The 19825-nt window shown below is 51.4% G+C and overlaps 2 protein-coding genes across 3 annotated transcripts in view; both read right to left on the reverse strand.

Moving 5' to 3' along the window:
- The window catches only part of LOC119441295 (GATOR complex protein MIOS-like), a 341599-nt gene that overhangs the window by 50042 nt on the left and 271732 nt on the right, over positions 1-19825 (reverse strand). For both annotated transcript variants that reach the window (XM_037705922.2, XM_049661128.1), the window contains exons 22-24: positions 16270-16342; positions 16018-16198; positions 14911-15094 (exon numbers count right to left, since the gene is read on the reverse strand). In XM_037705922.2, coding sequence (XP_037561850.1) covers positions 14911-15094; positions 16018-16198; positions 16270-16342 — 438 coding nt within the window. The remainder of the gene's footprint in view (positions 1-14910; positions 15095-16017; positions 16199-16269; positions 16343-19825) is intronic.
- LOC125942884 (uncharacterized protein K02A2.6-like) lies at positions 4604-6487 on the reverse strand. Its single transcript, XM_049661135.1, has one exon. It carries the CDS (start codon positions 6419-6421, stop codon positions 4844-4846), a length of 1578 nt encoding a protein of 525 aa, XP_049517092.1. The 5' UTR covers positions 6422-6487; the 3' UTR covers positions 4604-4843.

Genomic DNA, 19825 nt, shown 5'->3' on the forward strand with positions numbered 1-19825 from the left:
GAGCAATACTAGTTCAAAGGGTGGTAACCGTTCAGGTTACCTATCCCTTTTTGGCGCCGTTACTGGGAGCTTGTCCTTCTTAGAGTGCTCAAGAGAGCGCTGTTCTTTTGACGACAATGATGCCGAGGTTTTAGGGTCGACCTCCATCGCCTTGTCTGAGGCACTGGATGATCGAGAGCCAGGCGCTGAGACGCGCGTCTTGGGCCTTGGCGTTCAATTTAGCCTTGGGACCTGTGGAATAGCCGTCTGCAGGACCGTCTTGGATGACGATGATGGGGCAGCACTGGCTGCTGCCACCAAGGGGGCGGATGGATTTGCAACCGGGCCACTGAGTGTGACCCCTGTAGACTCCTGAAACCGATGTGGTGTTGCCCCCTGTCGCGCCGCACTGGCATAGCTAAGTTGAGGTAAGAGTGAGAGCCTCTTCTTCGCTTCAAAAAATAATATTTTCTCTTTCACCGTGAGGGCAATTACCTCCTTCTCCTTCTTCCAACAAGGACATGATCGTGAATATGCTGGATGATCACCTTTGTAGTTCACACAGTGTGGGGGAGCGTTACAGTTCTCAGGTGGATGGTCGTTGGCACTACATTTAGTGCATGTTTCTTTGCATCTACATGATTGTGATGCATGGCCGAACCTCTGACACTTGAAGCATCACCTCGGGTTCGGCATGTACGGTCTGACATTGATCTTTAGATATCCTGTGTCGAGAGTTGTGGGGAGAATGCTTGTACCAAATGTAAGAATCACATGTTTGGTGGGTTGTTGTTCATCGTTTCTACAGATTGTTATTCATTGAACTCTTGTGCCCACTCTGCTAAGATCTTGTATAAGATGGCAGTATCAATAAATAATAAATAAAATAAAAATTTATCACATTTTGTTCTTGGAACCCCTCGAGAAGTACCTCGTCACTCAAGTTGAGAAAATCTTCCTCTGAGATAACGCCCCTGCAGGTGTTTAGAGAGCCATGGGCAGAGATTGTGACTTTTATCTCACCAATACTGGCAAGATCAGACAGCTTTTCTGCTTGTTCTTTCTTTCTCAGTTCGATTAGGAGGTCTCCACTAGTCATTTTCAAGGATTTGTACTCTTTATCAGTTTTTTCTACGAGGCATTTCGTCACCAAGAAGGGGGATAGCTTATGCATACTAGTTCCTTCACTATGTAAGACGTGGTAACGTGGAAAGGTGTCTAGGTCGGTTCGGAGGGTGAATTGAAAAGGTACTTCGGTGTGACTTCTTTTCCGAACCTGATCTGGAAGGCGGGGGAATGCTTCTGCCATAACGTGCTTTCAAAATTTGGTGGCAGTGGTAGCCACCCACCACCGAGCCCAGCAAGGGGACGCAACAGGTTCCGAGAAACCTGCAGACGCCAACTATACACCGCCACTATGTCCTAATGCCGAGACTGAATATATTGCACACAGTTAACCCTTGCCACCGGGAAATAGGAAAGTGAGAAGCGACTATAAGACAGGAAGGATGGAAAAGTGAGAGGAAAAGACGGAGATTGGAGAGAGAGAAAGGAAAAGGTGACTACTGATTTCCCCAGGGTGGGTCAGTCTGGGGGTGCCGTCTACATGAAGCAGAGGCAAAAGAAGTGTGCTGCCTCTGCAGAGGGGCCATAAAGGTCCAAACACCCGGCTTCGGCTCAACCCCCAGGATCCCCTTTTCCCCAGCCATGGCTAAGCCACGTACGGTTAAACGCGGGAGGGGCCAACCCTCATGTGCTCGGGTCCGGGTGTTGCAACACACCAAATGCCTGCTCACGCAGACACCCCTGCGGGGATCATCACTTAGCGACACTCTCTCAATGCCATAAGGAATGAGATATAATGGCTTTTCCTGTGATGCGAGATTATACAACTGTAGTTTTCACTAGCAGCATAATGTACACTAGTGTACCACTTTCGTTATCATACGTGTGGCTCTTCACAACAGTAACTTTAGATTAAAAAAAACTATGTGGCCGCCTTAAGACATGGTCTGCATGTGCGAACATTTGTGTTAAAATTGTGCTCTGTTTCATACATGCACAATAAGCAATGCTACGAAGGCTAGAGCCCTGCTCGCATTTGCAACCGAAAAGTAGCATGTCACAGATAAAAAAAGAAGATACCGGCACCGTATTTACTTGAATAAGGCCCGTCATACATAGCCTACCAAGAAAGCAAATGCCCAACAAGTTCGTGTGTGCACTTACTGAACGGAATGGTGGAAGCTCGCCCGTGTGGGCATATAGTCAATAAAATTCCAAACTGATCTTGCGTAACACAGCCTAAACTGACAGTGTTACCCAGTCAAGGCTGTGTTTGTGGTGCCTGCATCTGTGGCCTTTGCAACCATGAAAATTAAAGGAAACTTTATTTTAATGGAGCACAATGCTGAGAAAAAGGGTGTAAACGAATTTTCCATTGCTCTAAAAAATAATGAAATCAATATTATGGTTTCAATTTGTCTTTTTGGACTATTCTGAGCACGCGGTAACATAATCAAGTGTGCGGTGAGGGGAGAGGGGTGCAGGTGAGCGCAAGTATTCTTTTTCTAGCCTGGCTGTGGCTGCGCATAGCTGTCAGCACAGCTTCTATACAAAACAAGAAATCACTGTCAAATACTACAAGTTTTCTTTAATTTCAAATTTAAATCACACACTTAATCTATAGTGGCACAACTGGTGGATTCTAATGATACCCGCACTGAAAAATAAATCAGCAGTTGGTGCCCCAAAATAGGTATTACAGTGAAATCTTGATATAACAAACTTCAGGGGCCACAGTAAATGGTTTGTTATTCTGAAAAATCGTTATAGTGAAACCCCCACAATTAACCATTCTGCCCATTAACCCATCAACTCATAAGTTGTCACCGTATGAGCTATCCACGTAGACATCGCTGTTGGTTCTCGGCCGTGCTGTTGCTATTTGCCATAGATTCCGGCCCCACACACCACCGAAGCACCATGTGATAGGAGTGACATGCTCAAAAGAGACGCTGACACTGAGAAAACTCCCGGCAAAAAGGAAGCTCCATGTTGCCTCCAAAGCTTGTTTGTTTGTTTTTCGCATTCCTTGCTGCGGACACCGCAACTGTCTCGCTCGAGGCAGACACCTGAACTATTTCAAAGTGCAAGCGCGCATAAATGGCACCGCCCAGAAAGTACTGTGGGGTCTCACATGTGCTCTTGGGACAAAGGAACGACAGCACGGTAGTGTAAACAATCAAAAGGGCATTTATTGCACCTTTCATACACTAATGCACACTAGCCGAATTACAACCAATAGAACATTCACACGGGCGCGCGACAAGGAAGTCCGACTCACCGCGACCCGATAGCAAGCGAATACGTTCGCCCCATGCTATGACACCATTGCCTAGTCGTTCACGTGTACAGTCACGCGAACGGTGGCGCGCTCGAACGATCCGTGTTCGTCCATACCGGTGTCCTGCTCTTAGCCTCGCACGACGGTCGCGCGTAGCGGGCCGGCGCACGTGCGAAGCGTTCGTGCGTGTTGGTCGCCGATCCTAAGCCAAAAAGGAAGCGCCTTTGACCTTTTGCGCCCAAGTCACCCCGCCGTTCGGTGGCGCCAGCATCGCGACACTCACGCCATCTCTCGCAATGCGCCGCAACCACACCGACCGCCGCCGTTAGCCACGCGGAGAACCCGGACCACGGGAGCCACGCCGGGAAAACATCAGGGGACGCGTGAGAGTCGCGCATCCCCACAGTACAAAGTATGACCGTGTGGCAACCCCGCGAGTACGCGTAGCTAGTACGGCCACAGAAAGAAGCGCGAAAGAGGCGTGCGGAAAGGAGGGAGAAAGAAGGAAGAGACGTGCCTCCGTTGCTAGGCTACACTTGTTTGGGCAGATCAAACACTCATAAAACCTGACGTGTCATCGCCTCAGCTAGAGTTCAAACGGTCCTGTGCCACTTCAGGACCTTTTGAGAAAAAACGGCTCATCTGACTGTTCAGTTGAGACACTGTTACCTTGCCACGGAAGGAAAAAGCAAGAGTCGAGAGAGAAAGTATTTTGCGGTGATGCCTGACACGATGCGCGCCTTCTCACCTCGCTGGTCTTGTTGCTCTACTGAGCAGCGGCGGAATATCTGTCCGCATGGGGCCTTCGGGCCCACTGCGTTGCTGTAGAGTGCAAGGTTGCCATCCTAAACCAGGGACAGACCCACTGCAACATGTGCCGGCATGTCATCTGCCATCCTTGGCTGGTACGGAAAAAGTGTGCACGAAAGAACCTGTGCAAGCGCGCGGGCAACAGCTGTTTCCCTTGTGACATGCCGCTGTCACCGATTCGTGTGATCGTAGTGCTACTTTCGAGGCTTTTTTGGAACTTGTCGAGTGATTATCATGGGCAATTGGCCTTTCGAGAGGTGCTGCGTGCCAGCGTACTTTTTTTTCCCTCACACGCCGTCTCAGGTTTTCCGAACCAATGCGCCGTGGCGTCCGCTTTCTGTGCCTTCTCAACTGCTAGCCTCCTGTATTGGCTGCCGTGACTGGATACATGGAAATCTAAGAATTCCCATAATTTGCAATATTAGTTCGTAGTACTGAGTACTGTTAACATGACATGAAAACTGTTGTGTTGCTGCGTGAGTCCTATCACGAGGCACCATCGCTACAAGGCAGTATCGGCAATAGCTCTTTATTGCCGTCACGAAACAACACAGAACAGGGGATCTTGATTACAACTGGCATATATATATACTCTTGGGGCTGGAAGAGGGTACTCTTCAACACCAGGGCTGATTGACGAAAATCCATCATCCACGGAACTCAGCGTCCAGAATCAGTACACAACACTCCTTCCCCCGTAGTTCGGACTCAACAGTCAGCCAATGCCAGCACAAAGTCCCGAAGATGTTGGGGTGTCTTACGGGAACGCTGCGAACGGCGTGGCCCCGGCAATTCTACACTTTGCTCTGTTGTTGCTGGCTGAGGTGCTGCTGTGTCGTCCGAAGGTAGCATGACTCTTGGTTGCTCCTCAGATGGTAGCATGACTCTTAGTTGCTCCTCGGTTTCACTGGGATCTGGTGTCTTGCTGCAGCTCACTCCGACAGGTGAAGGGCTTGACACAGGCCGGACCTCGGGCTGTCCTCCTTCAGGTACGGTTTCGGCTAACCTCATGGGACTGCTGCTCCGACGACGAAGCTGGTCCACGTGCCGGCGACACACACGGCTGTCCGGAAGAACCACCTCATAAGAGATCGGGCCAGTTGCTCTGGAAATCACAGCAGGTACCCATGGTGGGCCCTGGCTGTAGTTGCGTACAAATACAGGGTCGTCGGGCAGGAATGTGCGTGGTGTAGGCAGAGCTTCTGCCAATCGGGAGGACTTGTCAGGGGCCCGGTCTGGGTGCAGCCGGTCCAGCATGGTAGACAGTCGGCGGCCCATCAGTAACTCGCACGGGGAGCGTCCCGTGACTGTGTGCAGAGTTACATGCTGCTGTAGAGTGAAGTCTGCCAGGCGCTGTGCCCAGCTTCCTCGGATTATCCGAGATAATGCCTCTTTGGTGGTCCGTACCATCCTTTCAGCCTGCCCATTCGTGGATGAATGGAACGGTGCAGATGTCACTTGGCAGATGAGGTTTGCATCCAGGAACCCTCGAAATTCTGTGGATGTGAATTGCGGGCCATTGTCTGAGACGAGGGTATTTGGCAGGCCATGAGTTGCGAACAATCTTCGTAAGGTAGTGATTACAGCACTCGATGTCATTGACGACATTGGTATGACCTCCAGCCATTTGCAATAAGAATCCACCACAATCAAGAAGGTCTGTCCTTGGAATGGACCAGCGAAATCAATGTGCAGGCGTGACCATGGAGTCCGGGTCGTCTCTCGTAGGTGCACAGGTGCCCGAGGCATATCGGGCCGTGTTTCCTGGCAAGGAAGGCATCGCCGGACCCATTCCTCAATGGCCGCATCCATGCCGGGCCACCATACATAACTGCGGGCAAGGGCTTTCATTCTGACGATGCCTGGGTGTCCGACATGCAGAGCTTTGAGGACCCGGAAACGAAGCCTCTGTGGAATCACCACACGGTCACCCCACAGTAAGCATCCCTTGTGGGCGAACAGCTCATGTTGCCTGGACACGAATGGTGTGAATTCGGAACTCGGAGCACACCTTGGCCAACCCTTCCACACCCAGTTGAGGACACGGGAGAGGATAGCGTCCTTGTTGGAGTACTTCGCCACATCGTCTGCATGAATTGGAGATTCTGGAAGTACGTCCAGAAGCATGACGACCTCTGCTGGCAAAGGGTCATCCTGACACTGGTCCGCTTGGGGCAGTCTGCTGAAACCATCTGTGTGGCCTAACTGTTTTCCTGGTCGGTGGTGGAGAGTACGCTGGTATTCATTCAGAAAAATGAACCAATGCAACATTCGCAGTGAAAGCATCTGTGGCGTTTGCCGGTCTGATGTGAAGAGCCCCAAGAGTGGCTTGTGGTCTGTATGGATCTGAAATGGGCGGCCGAATACGTAGTCATGGAACTTCTTTACTCCGGCAACCACAGCGAGTGCCTCCTTATCAATATGAGCATAATTCCGCTCCGTAGGAGACAACGTTCTTGATTAAAAAACGATTGGTGCTGCCGTGTCATTCGGCATTCTGTGACTCAACACCGCTCCTATTCCGTACGGGGACTCCATTGCAGGCAAGGATTACCGGCTTCTTCTCATCGAAGTGTGTCAGCACCTGGTTGGATGCCAGTAGCTTCTTCACATTGTCGAACGCAGTTTGTTGTAGGTTTCCCCACAGCCAGGGGACCTTCTTGTCCAACAAACGGTGCAGGGGTTCAGCAACAGCGGCCTTGTGTGGAAGGAATGCACGATAGAAATTGAGAAGACCCAGGAAGGCCTGTAGCTCGGCTCTGTTCAATGGCCGCGGTGCATTAAGGATGGCTTGCGTCTTGGCCAGTGTGGGGTGGATTCCCTCAGCATCGACTCGGAAACCCAAAAATTCCACTTGAGTCACTCCTAGCTGGCATTTCTCCTCCTTGACCTTAATCCCTGCATCTTGGAACCGCTGAAGGACCTCTCGAAGGCGACTAAGCAATTCCTGGTGTGATGCACCTGAAATGAGGACATCGTCAAAATATGGAATGACGCCTGGTAGTCCGCGCAGTAGGTTCTCCATTAAACTCTGGAAGATGCCAGGTGCGACGCTGACACCGAATTGTAATCATCGAACGTGAAAAGCACCTTGATGCGTCACAATGGTCTGCGCCTCTGCAGATTCATCAGTCACTGGGAGCTGTTGGTAGGCCTGTGCTAAGTCTAGCTTCGCAAGGACAGTTCCACCAGAGAGGGATGCCAGCAGGTAGTTGACAGCTGGTACCGGATACGAGTGCTGCTGCAAGGCTTTGTTGATGGTGCACTTGTAGTCTGCACAGATGCGGACGTCCCCATTTGCCTTCAGTGGCGTAACAATAGGGGTTTCCCAACGAGCGTGGTCAACCGGCTCTAGAATTCCTTGTTGTATCAGTTTGTCCAGTTCGGCATCGATTTTTGGTCGCAGTGCGAAAGGAACCCTTCTTGCTTTCAGGCGGATAGGCACAACCTCAGGTTTAAGTGCAAACTGCGTGGGCGGTCCCTTGTAGCAGCCCAGTGTCCCGTCGAACACAGAGGCAAAGTCCCGGAATGTGTTATCAAGTGAGGATGGTTGCTGATCGATGCTTTGCACTCCCATGATATTGATACCGAGCACCGGAAACCAATCCAGCCCGAGAAGACTTGGGTGCTCGCCCTTGACAATGACCAGGCGCAATAGGTCGTCAAAATCTTTGAACTGCACTCAGACGGTACCAACTCCACGTTCAGCGATACGGTTGGCTTGATAGTCCCTCATGATAACGTCAAGTGGCTGTAGGTTTTGGACATGTCCCTTTGGAAAAATGTGTCTGGCTGTGGCGTCGGAGATAATGGAAAAGGTTGATCCCGAATCCACCTCCATCTGACACTGTGTGCTTTCGATTTTTACACTCACATGTATCTTCCTCTTGGCGGGTTTAGACACTTCGTTGATAGCAGTAACTGCCAAGCCGTCGCAGTATGAAATGTTTGTCCGAGGAGTGGTCTTGAATTGTTGCGTCCGGGCTTAGTCTCTGGCATTTCGACATGGGCTAAGCTGTCTCCAGGACCGGCAGACCTGTAGCAATGTGCCCAGTTTTTCCACATTCCCTGCACTGGGCACCCCGGAACCGACACAGGCGGCGTTCGTGCGGGCCTCCACAGCTGGCGCACGGGCCGCCCACCAATCTCTCGGTGTCCCGTGGCTGAGTGGGGCTCGCACGTAACCGAAGAACATCTTTGGCGGTGTCTTGCTCACTATCATCGCCAGTCGTCGTCCCTTGGTGCATGGGCTCGAAACGCGACGTGTTCGTGGTTTGAAACGAGGGTAGGCTGGCTTCCCGGGCAATGGCCTCAGCGGTTACTGCTTGCTCGACAGCACTGGTGCGAGACGGTCGCGGCGGTCTCTTTTCGCCAGTAGTCGCCGCTTCACCGTGTCGTTCTGCAGTCTGAACGCGAATCGGTCCCGTAGCACGGTGTCGAGGTCGTTGAAGTTGCAGTGCTGTGCCATCGTTCGAAGAGCAGCGAGGTAGGCAGCGGCAGACTCACTTGGTGCCTGGTCGCGGCGATGGAATTCATATCGTCTGGCAAACTCCGGTGGTTTCGGCGCTAGGTGGTCGCGCAGAACGGCGAGGATTGTTTCGAACGGTGCATCCTACAGCTGGGCCGGTGCCACGAGCGCCCTGGCTAATTGAAAAGTGGCGGGACTGCAGCGGCTGAGTAATGTCGATCTCTTCTTGCTGGCGTCCGTGCCCTGCGCCTCGAGGAAGAACTGGAAACGTTCTGCATAGTCCTCCCACTGTTCAGGGTGAGCGATGTCGAAAGGCTCGAGCCCCTCCGTTGCGGTGGCCGTCATTGTGAACGAGTACGCACTGGGCGGAGCTAGCTTCCCGTTGCGGCGGTCTCATTCGAATCCCATCCTTGTCGCCAGTGTTATGTTGCTGCGTGAGTCGTATCGCGAGGCACCATCACTACAAGGCGGTATCGGCAATAGCTCTTTACTGCCGTCACGAAACAATACAGAAAAGGGGATCTTGATTACAACTGGCATATATATTGCTACATGCGTGTGGTATTTTATTGTTTGACCGAGGCGCGCGGGCGCCATCACTCGAGAAAAGAAGAGGAAGAAGGAGCTGGGCTCGCGCTGTGAACCTAACCGGTCAGCGCTGCAACCGCTGTTGTAAATACAACCTGTAAATAGTTGCCCGTCTTACTGACTCGTTCTTCGCGTAACATCGTGGTGGAGGTGGAACGTTCCCCGTCCTCGCCACGGAGCTCCGAAGCGGCCGCACCGTCGTCTTCTCAGCCATGGCTTCCGATGGAAACACCCCGTCGCCACCTACACCTGCGGCGCCTACCACAACGTACGTTACGGTTCCTAGTCTCCGTGATCCTGGGACATTCTCCGCCCAAAATGGCGTTGACGTCGACGACTGGCTCAGCATGTATGAGCGTGTTAGGCGAAGCCACCACTGGGACCCTACCATCATGCTTGCCAATGTGATATATTATCTGGACGGGACACCACTTGTCTGGTTTTGCACCCATGAGGTTGAGATATCCAGCTGGGACACTTTCAAAGAGCGGCTTCGCGACCTCTTTGGCAACCCGTCAGGTCGCCAACAGGCTGCGCAAAAGGAGCTTGCTACCTGTGTCCAGTCGTCGACAGAATCGTATGTCGCCTACATACAGGAAGTGCTCGCGCTTTGCCGGAAAGTCGACGAGCACATGACCGAGGTTGACAAGGTGGGCCATATCCTAAAAGGCATCGCGGACAACGCCTTCAACTTGCTCGTCTATAACGACGTCTCTACTGTCGACGCCATCGTCAAAGAATGCCGCCGCTTCGAGGTAGCCAAAAGCCGCCGCGTCGTCCCACAGTTTTCCCGGCTCCCAAACACCCCTGCCACGTCCTCTTGCTCCGCTCTTCCTGCCACATGACCTCTTCAAGAGAACGTCACTCGTATCGTTCGCCGTGAGATTGAAGCGGCGAGTCCGGTCCCCCTTCATCCACGACCCCTCGACGGTACCTTTGACCCAGCGGCCCCTACTATTTCCGTCATACAAGCAGTTGTGCGGCAAGAAATTGCCAACCTTGGCATCCCTACCGCCTGCTCTGTCTCCCGACCTGATTCGGCATCCATTCCCATGGCCACATCCTTCAACGACCAGTATTTCGCTCCCCGACCACGCAATCCTGCTGAATGGTGTACCCCCGACGACAAACCGATCTGCTTCCGCTGCCACCGAGTTGGTCACGTATCCCGCCACTGCCGCAGCACCTGGATGCCGCCGTACTGGAGCTCATTCCCTGCTCCTCACTCATACGCCGACGCTCGCTGTTACTCACCTCGCCGTCCGTACTCTAATTCTGATGCCCCTGACAGCCGCTCCTCCGGGCGATCGCCGTCGCCTCAACGCCGTCGCTCCCCATCACCCCAACCTCGCCGCTTTTCCTCGCCAAACCGCCGGACGGAAAACTAGGCCATGCAGCTCTTGGAGGTAGTGCTGCATCCCGTCCGTCCTGTACAAATCCTCCGCTGACGCTCCTCACGAACGCGAACCTAATTGACGTAGATGTGGATGGTGTTCCATTCAAGGCATTGGTTGATACTGGAGCCCAAGTGTCCATAATGAGTGCTAATCTTTGTCGTCGCCTCAAAAAAGTTCTTACGCCTGCCATCACTCGGGCCGTACGCGTCGCCAATGGCGCCACTGTTGCCGTCAGTGGTATGTGCACTGCGCGCGTAGGAATTGCTGGCCGCCACGTTCCAGTCCTGTTCACCGTGCTGACCAGTTGCCCTCACGACCTCATCTTCGGGCTCGACTTTCTGACAACGCATTCTGCCCTCATCCACTGTTCCACCGGTACGCTGTGCCTCGAGCTTCCTCTTGTTTCCGACGTTCGCCCCGAACCACCGAACACCCTCTGCACTACAGCGTTTGTTCGGTTACCTCCAAAAGCCCTAACCTTCGTCGAATTGTCCTCAACGGCAACCGTGCCTGATGACGACTATGTCGTTGCAGTGACGTCCTCCTGGCGTGCGACGTCTCTGTGCCACCCTCCGTCGTTACCCTTGCCGCTAATCGGATGTGTCTCCCCGTCATCAATTTTGGCTTGACGAAGCAAGTTTTACCTGAAGGCATAGTGGTGGCCACGCTCCGGTCTGTGACAGACGACCACGTCACTGCTTTTGCAGCCGACGCATCTCCAGATCCTCCTGATTACCCACAGGATGCCTTGAACCTCGACGGCCCATTACGTCCCATGGTCGCTCCGGACCTCGCCCCTGACCCAGCAGCCGCCCTATATCGCCTTTTGTTGTCCTACCACGACATCTTTGACACTGAAAATCGCCCACTTGGTCAGACGTCCCTTGTTCAGCATCGGATAAACACTGGTGATGCTGTTCCCATTCATCGCCGACCGTATCGCGTGTCCACGGCAGAGCGGCAAGTTATTCAGCAGGAAGTAAACAAGATGCTCGCCAAAGGCCTTGTTGAGCCCTCGTTGAGTCCTTGGGCGTCGCCGGTCGTGCTCGTCAAAAAGAAAGATGGCACGTGGCGTTTCTGCGTTGATTACCGCCACCTAAACCGAATCACTAAGAAGGACGTTTACCCTTTACCACGAATTGACGACGCTCTTGATTGTCTTCACGGTGCCAAATACTTTTCGTCCATTGACCTTCGATCTGGTTATTGGCAGAATTCCGTCGATGGGCAAGATCAAGAAAAGACCGCTTTCGTCACTCCAGATGGCCTCTACCAATTTAAGGTTATGCCGTTCAGTTTATGCAATGCCCCCGCCACGTTCGAACGGATGATGGACTCTCTGCTTCAAGGTTTCAAATGGTCAACTTGCCTTTGTTACCTCGACGACGGCCTTGTGTTTTCTCCTACATTTGAGACGCACCTTGAGCAGTTGCAGCGCTGACCGGTTAGGTTCACAGCGCGAGCCCAGCTCGTTCTTCCTCTTCTTTTCTCGAGTGATGGCGCCCGCGCGCCTCGGTCAAACAATCAAATACCACACGCGTGTAGCATAATACCCCGGCGGCAGAAGCGATGCCCCGGAGCGTCTAAATGTCATCACTGGGAGGGTGATACTGCTTCAGTCGTGTAACGTGCACGATATCGCTGAACTGGGAAGCAGATGGGGCGTCAGGGGCGATCATGTATGTGACGGGAGTCACGGCACGAAGCACTCGGTAGGGGCCTGTGTAACGCGAGAGCAGTTTTTCTGACAGGCCGACCTGACGCGACGGAGACCATAGAAGCACCAAAGAACCAGGCGGGAAGTGCACGTCTCGGTGTCGCTGGCCATACAAACGCCTTTGACTCTCTTGGGAGTTCAAAAGGCGGTCACGGGCAATTTCCCTTGCGTGAGCAGCGCGGGCGACGGCATCAAGTGCATATTCACTGGTGGGTGCCGCGTGAACAGGGAGAGTTGTGTCAAGGGGCAGTGCTGGTTCTCGGCCGAACAGGAGGAAAAATGGGGAATAGCCGGCTGTGTCATGGCGCGAGGAATTATAGGCAAAGGTGACAAATTATGCTACACGCGTGTGGTATTTGATTGTTTGACCGAGGCGCGCGGGCGCCATAACTCGGGAAAAGAAGACAAAGAACGAGCTGGGCTCGCGCTATGAACCTAACCAGTCAGCGCTGCAACCGCTGTTGTAAATACAACCTGTAAATAGTTGCCCGTCTTACTGACTCGTTCTTCGCGTAACAATATATATATATATATATATATACTCTTGGGGCCGGAAGAGGGCGCTCTTCAACACCAGGGCTGATTGACGAAAATCCGTCATCTGCGGAACTCAGTGTCCAGAATTGGTACACAACAGAAACTGAATAACGATTGTTATTCTGAAAAGAATGGTATTCTGAAGTTCTTAGTAAACTACACGAAGTCAGCGGGGGATTTCTTAGAAGTTTGTTAATGTGAAAAGTTTGTTAATGTGGGGTTCATAGTAACGAGATTTTACTGCAATTGTGAGTCAAAGAACAAAACAATTTATGATCTGGAATGTGTCGGGACTGCCGAGGTGCCGTCGGCTGCCAATTCTATTGGTGGGTTGGCAGCCTGTGCCCCATGACGATGTTGCATCGATGGTGATAGCTGATGGGCCAAGCGACGTCCCACACCTCTGTGAGCAAGCAGGGCCAAGTGTCTAAAAGGCAGTGCAGGCAAAGAGGCAGATAGCTACGGGCCACGACAGCAAGCGTGTGTTCGTGAAACATGTGACCCACCGAGGTTGATTAGATACCAGTGGTGGGTAACAATTGCAGGCAGCACCGACCATAGAGTTTCAATACAACAATCACTGGGGGGAACTGTGGGAGCTGAAAGAAGGGTGGCTCAGCCAGCAGGGGAATGACGGGTGACCGTCTGAACTTCGTCCTTCTGTCTTCAAACCACTTTGAGACTGCAAACTGATCATTTTCAACAAAGCACAGTGTTATAAATAATTAAATAAACATTAATGAAATTGCCCCATGGCTAGATTCGAACACAACACCTCTAGCACAATAGCCTGACATTGAAACCATTACGCCAGGGACACATATGTTGATATTGACGGACACATGCGGTCAAGCCAGTGCGTTGAGACTCTTCGTGCGTTTCGATTTGGCCACCTCGACAGGCAGAACAACTGCAATTAGTAGCGATTATGTGTGGTCACAGAGCTTATTGCTTTCTGCATTTAGAAAAGTATAGATTGCTTTGAAATTCGGCACAATGAAGGCAGTGTAATAAACAAAGCCAGAAGCATGAAGATGACACAAATACTAGCCGTCATTCCTATAGTGGCTGAACGATCACAGCGCCAGAGTTCCCTCTAGCAACTATGGCAGGAAACTCAAGGTGCTGACAAATTTGTTGAGTGCTTAACAGATTGATGAATTCGACTAGTTGGAGCAGGTTCACTGTTCTTGCGCTATGTATGGCACAAACTAATGCGGATAAGATGAACATTGACTGGGAACAAAGACACGAACTGACATGAAGTTGTTGTCGAGTGTTATTGAATTCATTTGTTATGCTGCCCATTCCATTACATCTTGTTAAGTTCAGTTAATAAATGACCTTTTGTTCATGTCAACAGCTGCTGCCTCTTCCTGGTGAGGACTACCTTCAACCCTGCAAGAAAGCAGAGTTGCTACAAATGAAAACCAATTACTGAAGGGAGCTTCCTCATTCATGTTTGTGTTGTAGTTCTGTGTCTAGGAAACCTTTGTGGTGTTCTGTTCCAATAATGAAAGGATTAAACTTGATGAGCTTGAAGCTGAAAGATGGGTGACTACAGGATGGACAAGGACAAGTGCTAACTTTGAACTAAATTTTATTTTGAAATGGCAGAATTATACGCGTCAATTGTGCTCCCCCCCCCCCCCCCTGAATTTTTGCTGCTTCTACTATCTTCAACGTTCACCAGCACATAGATATGTGCATGGTAGTGCACTTGTTGAATTGTGGTTTTCATCAACACGTGGGACAGTGGAGCGCTAGTAAACTTCATGTGTTCATTGTTCGTGTTGACATTGTTCGCATGCTCGGGCAAGCGAATGTTCAAGCACTGACCAGTCGGTCCAATACGTATGCCACATGCCACATTCTAATGGAATGTGATAGACGAATACCCACTGCACATGGGACATACATTGATGGTGATGCTTAATTCTGCTTAGTTCTCCCATAGATGTGCAATTACTTTATATATAGAAGGGTGCTTGCAAACAGACAAGAGTGCCACGCAAGCTTTTCAACTTTTTTTTTAAACAAAGAAAGCAAAAGCCTCTATGTGACCCACCTTGGTTTTGTTCTGTGAAGTGGCTGTGGCCAGGTGTGCGCCCTTGTTGCCCTGGTGGCGACCCCCCTGCAGCATCTGCAGGTAAGGGGAAGCAGCCAGGCTGCAGAAGTTGCAGCTCACCAGCACCTGCTGTGCCGGAACACTGGCTGCATGCTGGCGCACCCACTGGCAGTCAAACTGGCACCTGCACCACACATGCCACACAACTTCAGAAATGACAGGAGGCAATTAACAATGCGGCCAGAAGTTGCTCAATCAACTGCCACGAATAAATTCGTCCGCTATTTATGCGTGCATTGCCATACATTCAAGTGCACCCGGTGGAGCTTCTGTACATTGCGAATGCTTCCCAACCACAGTGACACCACTCTGATGGGGGCAGAACACCCGTGCACCATGCTTTGTGTGCAGGTCGAAGAACCTCAGCTCGTCAAAATGAATAATCTCTCTGCTGCGGCATCTCTTACAAGCTACCGTGCAGTTATGGAACATTATATCCCCTAATTTAATTTTTTCGGACCTTCGAGAAAGTGTTTGTTTGTTGTGTCTGGATTTGGTTTCCGAACTCTTCCTTCCTGTGGTAACCAATCATCATCACTGTTGTAGCCAAGTGCGTGCAAATAAAGCAAGCTTTTAGGTCCTCGTCCACCCATCTCTTCATACATTTCCCCTTCATTCCATCCCTCCTGGCCTGGCACCAGTGAGCGCCAACAGATAGTGTGTCCCAGCTTAACGTTAGCCAGGCTCATCAAAAAAAAAAAAAAGATTACAAAAACACGATGCAAGGCACATTTCTAAAACCTATGGTGCTCGTTCGTCAAACCTCTGTCGACCAAAGACCGAAAGTCTTATCATTGTATCTTGCACCGTGTTTATGTAATCTTTTTTTTTTTCGTTGAACCACTTAGCTAGCGTCAGCTGGGACACACAGTATAACGGCATCCATGATGCTGTAGACAGACTGAGTAGATATGCCTGCCACACTGACAATTTGTCGGAAATGTTAAAAAACTTAAAGTAAGCTTTTAGCTTCCTGCCCGCGCACTAATAAGCCTGCTTTTGGGGCACTACATAGTCTGCGCCAATGTGGCCCACAGTGGAGCTCACCTCTGGTACCACAGCTGCCACTGGTCCAGCAGGTGTCGGTAGTGGTCGACCCATAGCTGTGCCCGAGGACTGGAGCTTAGGGGGCTCGGGTAGCTCTGCAGGGCCGCGACGCTCACCGTCTGCACGTCCCCCGTGCGGTCCAGGTAGCGCTGCAGCAACTGCGAGCCTTCCTCACTCATGCCTGCAAGCAACGGAGGAGGACGTGGCAGAAACACTGCTCCCTCCTCGATGACATATCCACAGAGTCATCACCTGTGAGGAGGACGCCGTCCAAGTTCCCTTTCTCAACAAGAGCCTCTGCCAAGCCCTCAATGTACTCCAGCAGCTGCATGGATGATCGAAAGCATGAGCTAGTGATGCATAATGAGCAACCAACGTTCATTTACTATAGGCCCTATCACTTGATTCTATCATTACTGGAGTAGTTCACAAAGTTTTCCTTGTTCCAAACACAATAATCTCACAGGTTACTGGGACCCGTTGGGCACATTTTGTTTTAAGAGCAGGCATCTGCACATCATGCTGAGACCGTGACAGCACAATATCGCAGCGCAGTTGTTTTCTTTCTGTCATGCTCCAGCTCTGCCAGCTCTGGCTTATGCTAGAACTTCTGTGCACTGTGTATTGGCAGGGACCATGTGATTCCGGTATGACAGTGAACTGGCATGTTCGATTGCGTTTGGGTCAATTGTGGCTTTGCGTACTGTCTGTGTTACTCCAAACATTTGAATTGTGACCCGTTTTTAGCTTGCTTTGCAAACAAACATGTTTTTGAATATTCATATGTATTCTGTGACAATCAGAGTTCTCAGCTAACACTGAACATTTTGGCTTTCACACTGCGGGTGACTGGGAAAATGCTGTTATCGTGGAAAAGCCTCTTATCATCATCATGGATGCATGTGTTGCTAACCATGGCCAACGTAGTTATGGAGTAAATAGTGTTGAGCTAACCCGATAAAGCTTTTAGCGTGAGTTTTCACACTTATTGGTCTTGATCGGCACCAACATGCCCATACACTTTGCGGCTTAGCATTTTTCGTTTCCATGCAAAACGTATTAATTTTTCATGCCTGAGTACACTCAAACCTCAATATAACGAAGTTGAAGGGTGTGGGGATTGAGGGAGGCGCCGGCGCCATTGCGCGGGCTATGTTCGTTGTGCTATATTCATGGCATTGCGCGGGCATTGCGCGGGACCTGTTCTGCCGTTCCCGCCTTTTCCCCGTTCTGCTCCCAACTGGTTCCCGCGGTGGCGCTCCACTCACGGTGGCTTGCGGTGAGGGCGGGGCGCTGACATCACTATGCGGGCCGCGTCGGCTACAAGTTAATGAGTGTGGCTCTCTTACCTCCGGGACCGGCGCAGGGTACGTACATGTTTTCCTCTCGTCCGCCGACACCTTTGTGACGAGGACTTGAGCTCGCACACGGTGCCTTTGCCCGTGCGGGGAGCACGTACTTTGTGCTGATCCTTTCCTGACACTAAGCCGACGAGCGGTGCCTAGTGCTCGCGTGAGGTCGTACCATGCTGAGCCGCACTTGCCGAAAGCCCAAGCCGAAGGATATTGCCCGAGCTCTCGCGAGTTGACCCATTGGTTATCGCCAGAGCAAGTAGCATAGCCGCCGGGACTTTTCCTAGCGGCGTGTCCCAGCTTGAGCCTGTGCTCTTGCAGCGACGTGCTATAGGCGCCCGTTTCTGTATTTTTGCCCTGGTGCGGGATCTTTTTGGTTCCCCACCGCGCGGATGTTTGTGCAGTGCTGGTGCCAACGGATTCAATAATAGGTTTCCGTTATCTCAGGGCATTACTGTGTTTTTGCATGCGTCGCTCGGCAACCCCTTGCGGCCTGAGCTCGCGCGCGAGCGGTGCTGCAGGTGACGGCTGACGCGGCCCTGTGGCTCGCTAAGCTCGAACTCGCGGTGGTTGGTCTCCTGTGAGACACCAAGAACCCACACTGGCGCCCCACGTTGGGTGCCATTGTGGAATGCGCCGGCACAATTGCGCAGGCTTCACCTGTTCTGCCATCCCCCACTTATCCCCGCCCGCTCCCAACAGGTTTCAGCGGTGGCACTCCACTCGTGGTGGTTTGCGGTGGAGATGGGGTGCTGACGTCACTGCGCGACTGCGGATTGCTGAGCATGGCTCTCTGATCTCCGGGACCAGCATAAGGTACATACATGCTTTCCTCTCGTCCGCCGACACCTTTGTGACGAGGACTTGAGCTCGCACACGGTGCCTTTTCCCGTGCGGGGAGCGCGTACTATGTGCCGATTGTTTTCCTGACGCTAAGCCGAAGAGCGGTGCCTAGTGCTCGCGCGAGGTCGTACCATGCCGAGCCACACTTGCAGAAGGCCCAAGCCGAAGGAGAGATTGCCCGAGCTCTCGTGAGTTGACCCGTTGGTTATCGACAGAGCAAGTAGCATAGCCGCTGGGACTTTTCCTAGCAGCGTGTCCCAGCTTGAGCCTGTGCTCTCGCAGCGACGTGCTATAGGTGCCTGTTTCTGTATTTTCGCCCTGGTGCGGGACCCCCTTGGTTCCCCGCGACGTGGGCGTTTGTGCAATGCTGGTGCCGACGGATTCAATAAACGGTTTCCGTTAACTCAGAGCAATACTGTGTTCTTGCGTGCGTCGCTCGGTAGTCCCTTGTAGCCTGAGCAGGGGTTTATCCAGAATTTCGACTTTGGGGGGGGTCGTTACCATAACGCGGGGGGGGGGAGGCTCGGGGGGGGGGGGGGGATACGAAATTATTGGTTATGTCTTTTTTGAGCGAAAGCCGGAGGGGATCCTTTTCCTGACGCTAAGCCGAAGAGCGGTGCCTAGTGCTCGCACAATGTCGTACAACGCCGAGCTAGCGCTCCTTTTACCACATTGTTTTATTTAGCGTTGATAGCTTTTTTTCAACAAATGGAGATGGAAAACCTGCTAATTAGCAGACGTACACTGATTAACCTTTTAAGCAAGCATACTAAACCACATGTTGCAAGGGAGTTCGTCCTTGTTGGTGCATGTCGAGGTTATGTCGCTGCGCAAAAATTCTACGAGGGTGGAGACAGGCAGGCAGACAGGTAGGCACGAACGAACGCTGTATAGAAGGCCAAAATGTAAATTAATTAATTAAATTATTTTTTACGTGCCAAAACCATGATCTGATTATGAGGCACGCCGTAGTCGGGACTCTGGAAATTTGGACCACCTGGGGTTCTTTAACGTGCACGTAAATCTAAGTACACGGGTGTTTTCGCATTTCGCCCCCATCGAAATGCGGCCGCCGTGGCCGGGATTCGATTCCGCGACCTCGTGCTCAGCAGCCCAACACCATAGCCACTGAGCAACCACAGTGGGTAAGGCCAAAATGTGTGCCTCGTTTGGCGGGATTATAAATTTGTAGCGTGCTACTACATGCCACAGTGATCCGACCAAAAGAGACGACAACGACACGGAAACACACTTATGGTGCGCGAGCAGTGGGATCGGCGGTTGCAAGATCGAAGGCCAGTCGCGATTTGTCCTGCTGCCGCTTGATTGAAAGGGCCCTCTTAAAATATAATTTGTGGACACTAGGCACTGATGTCTGTCTGGTTTTTCGTAACCCAAAATTTCAATACTATATTTAAACACCCATGGCATTCTGTCACCACATTTAAAATTGCAAGAGAATAAGGATTTAGAGTTCTCATTTGATTGCACAAAGCTCATTCTTTTTTTTCTATGCAGAACAAAGTGAAGCAAGTTCTTAATCTGTCTTGATAAAACAAAGTTTAGACGTTTTCAAAACTAAGTACAATATCATTTTGTACGAGAATAAAAAC

Source organism: Dermacentor silvarum, chromosome 2 (assembly GCF_013339745.2).
Source record: "Dermacentor silvarum isolate Dsil-2018 chromosome 2, BIME_Dsil_1.4, whole genome shotgun sequence".
Lineage (NCBI taxonomy): Eukaryota > Metazoa > Arthropoda > Arachnida > Ixodida > Ixodidae > Dermacentor > Dermacentor silvarum.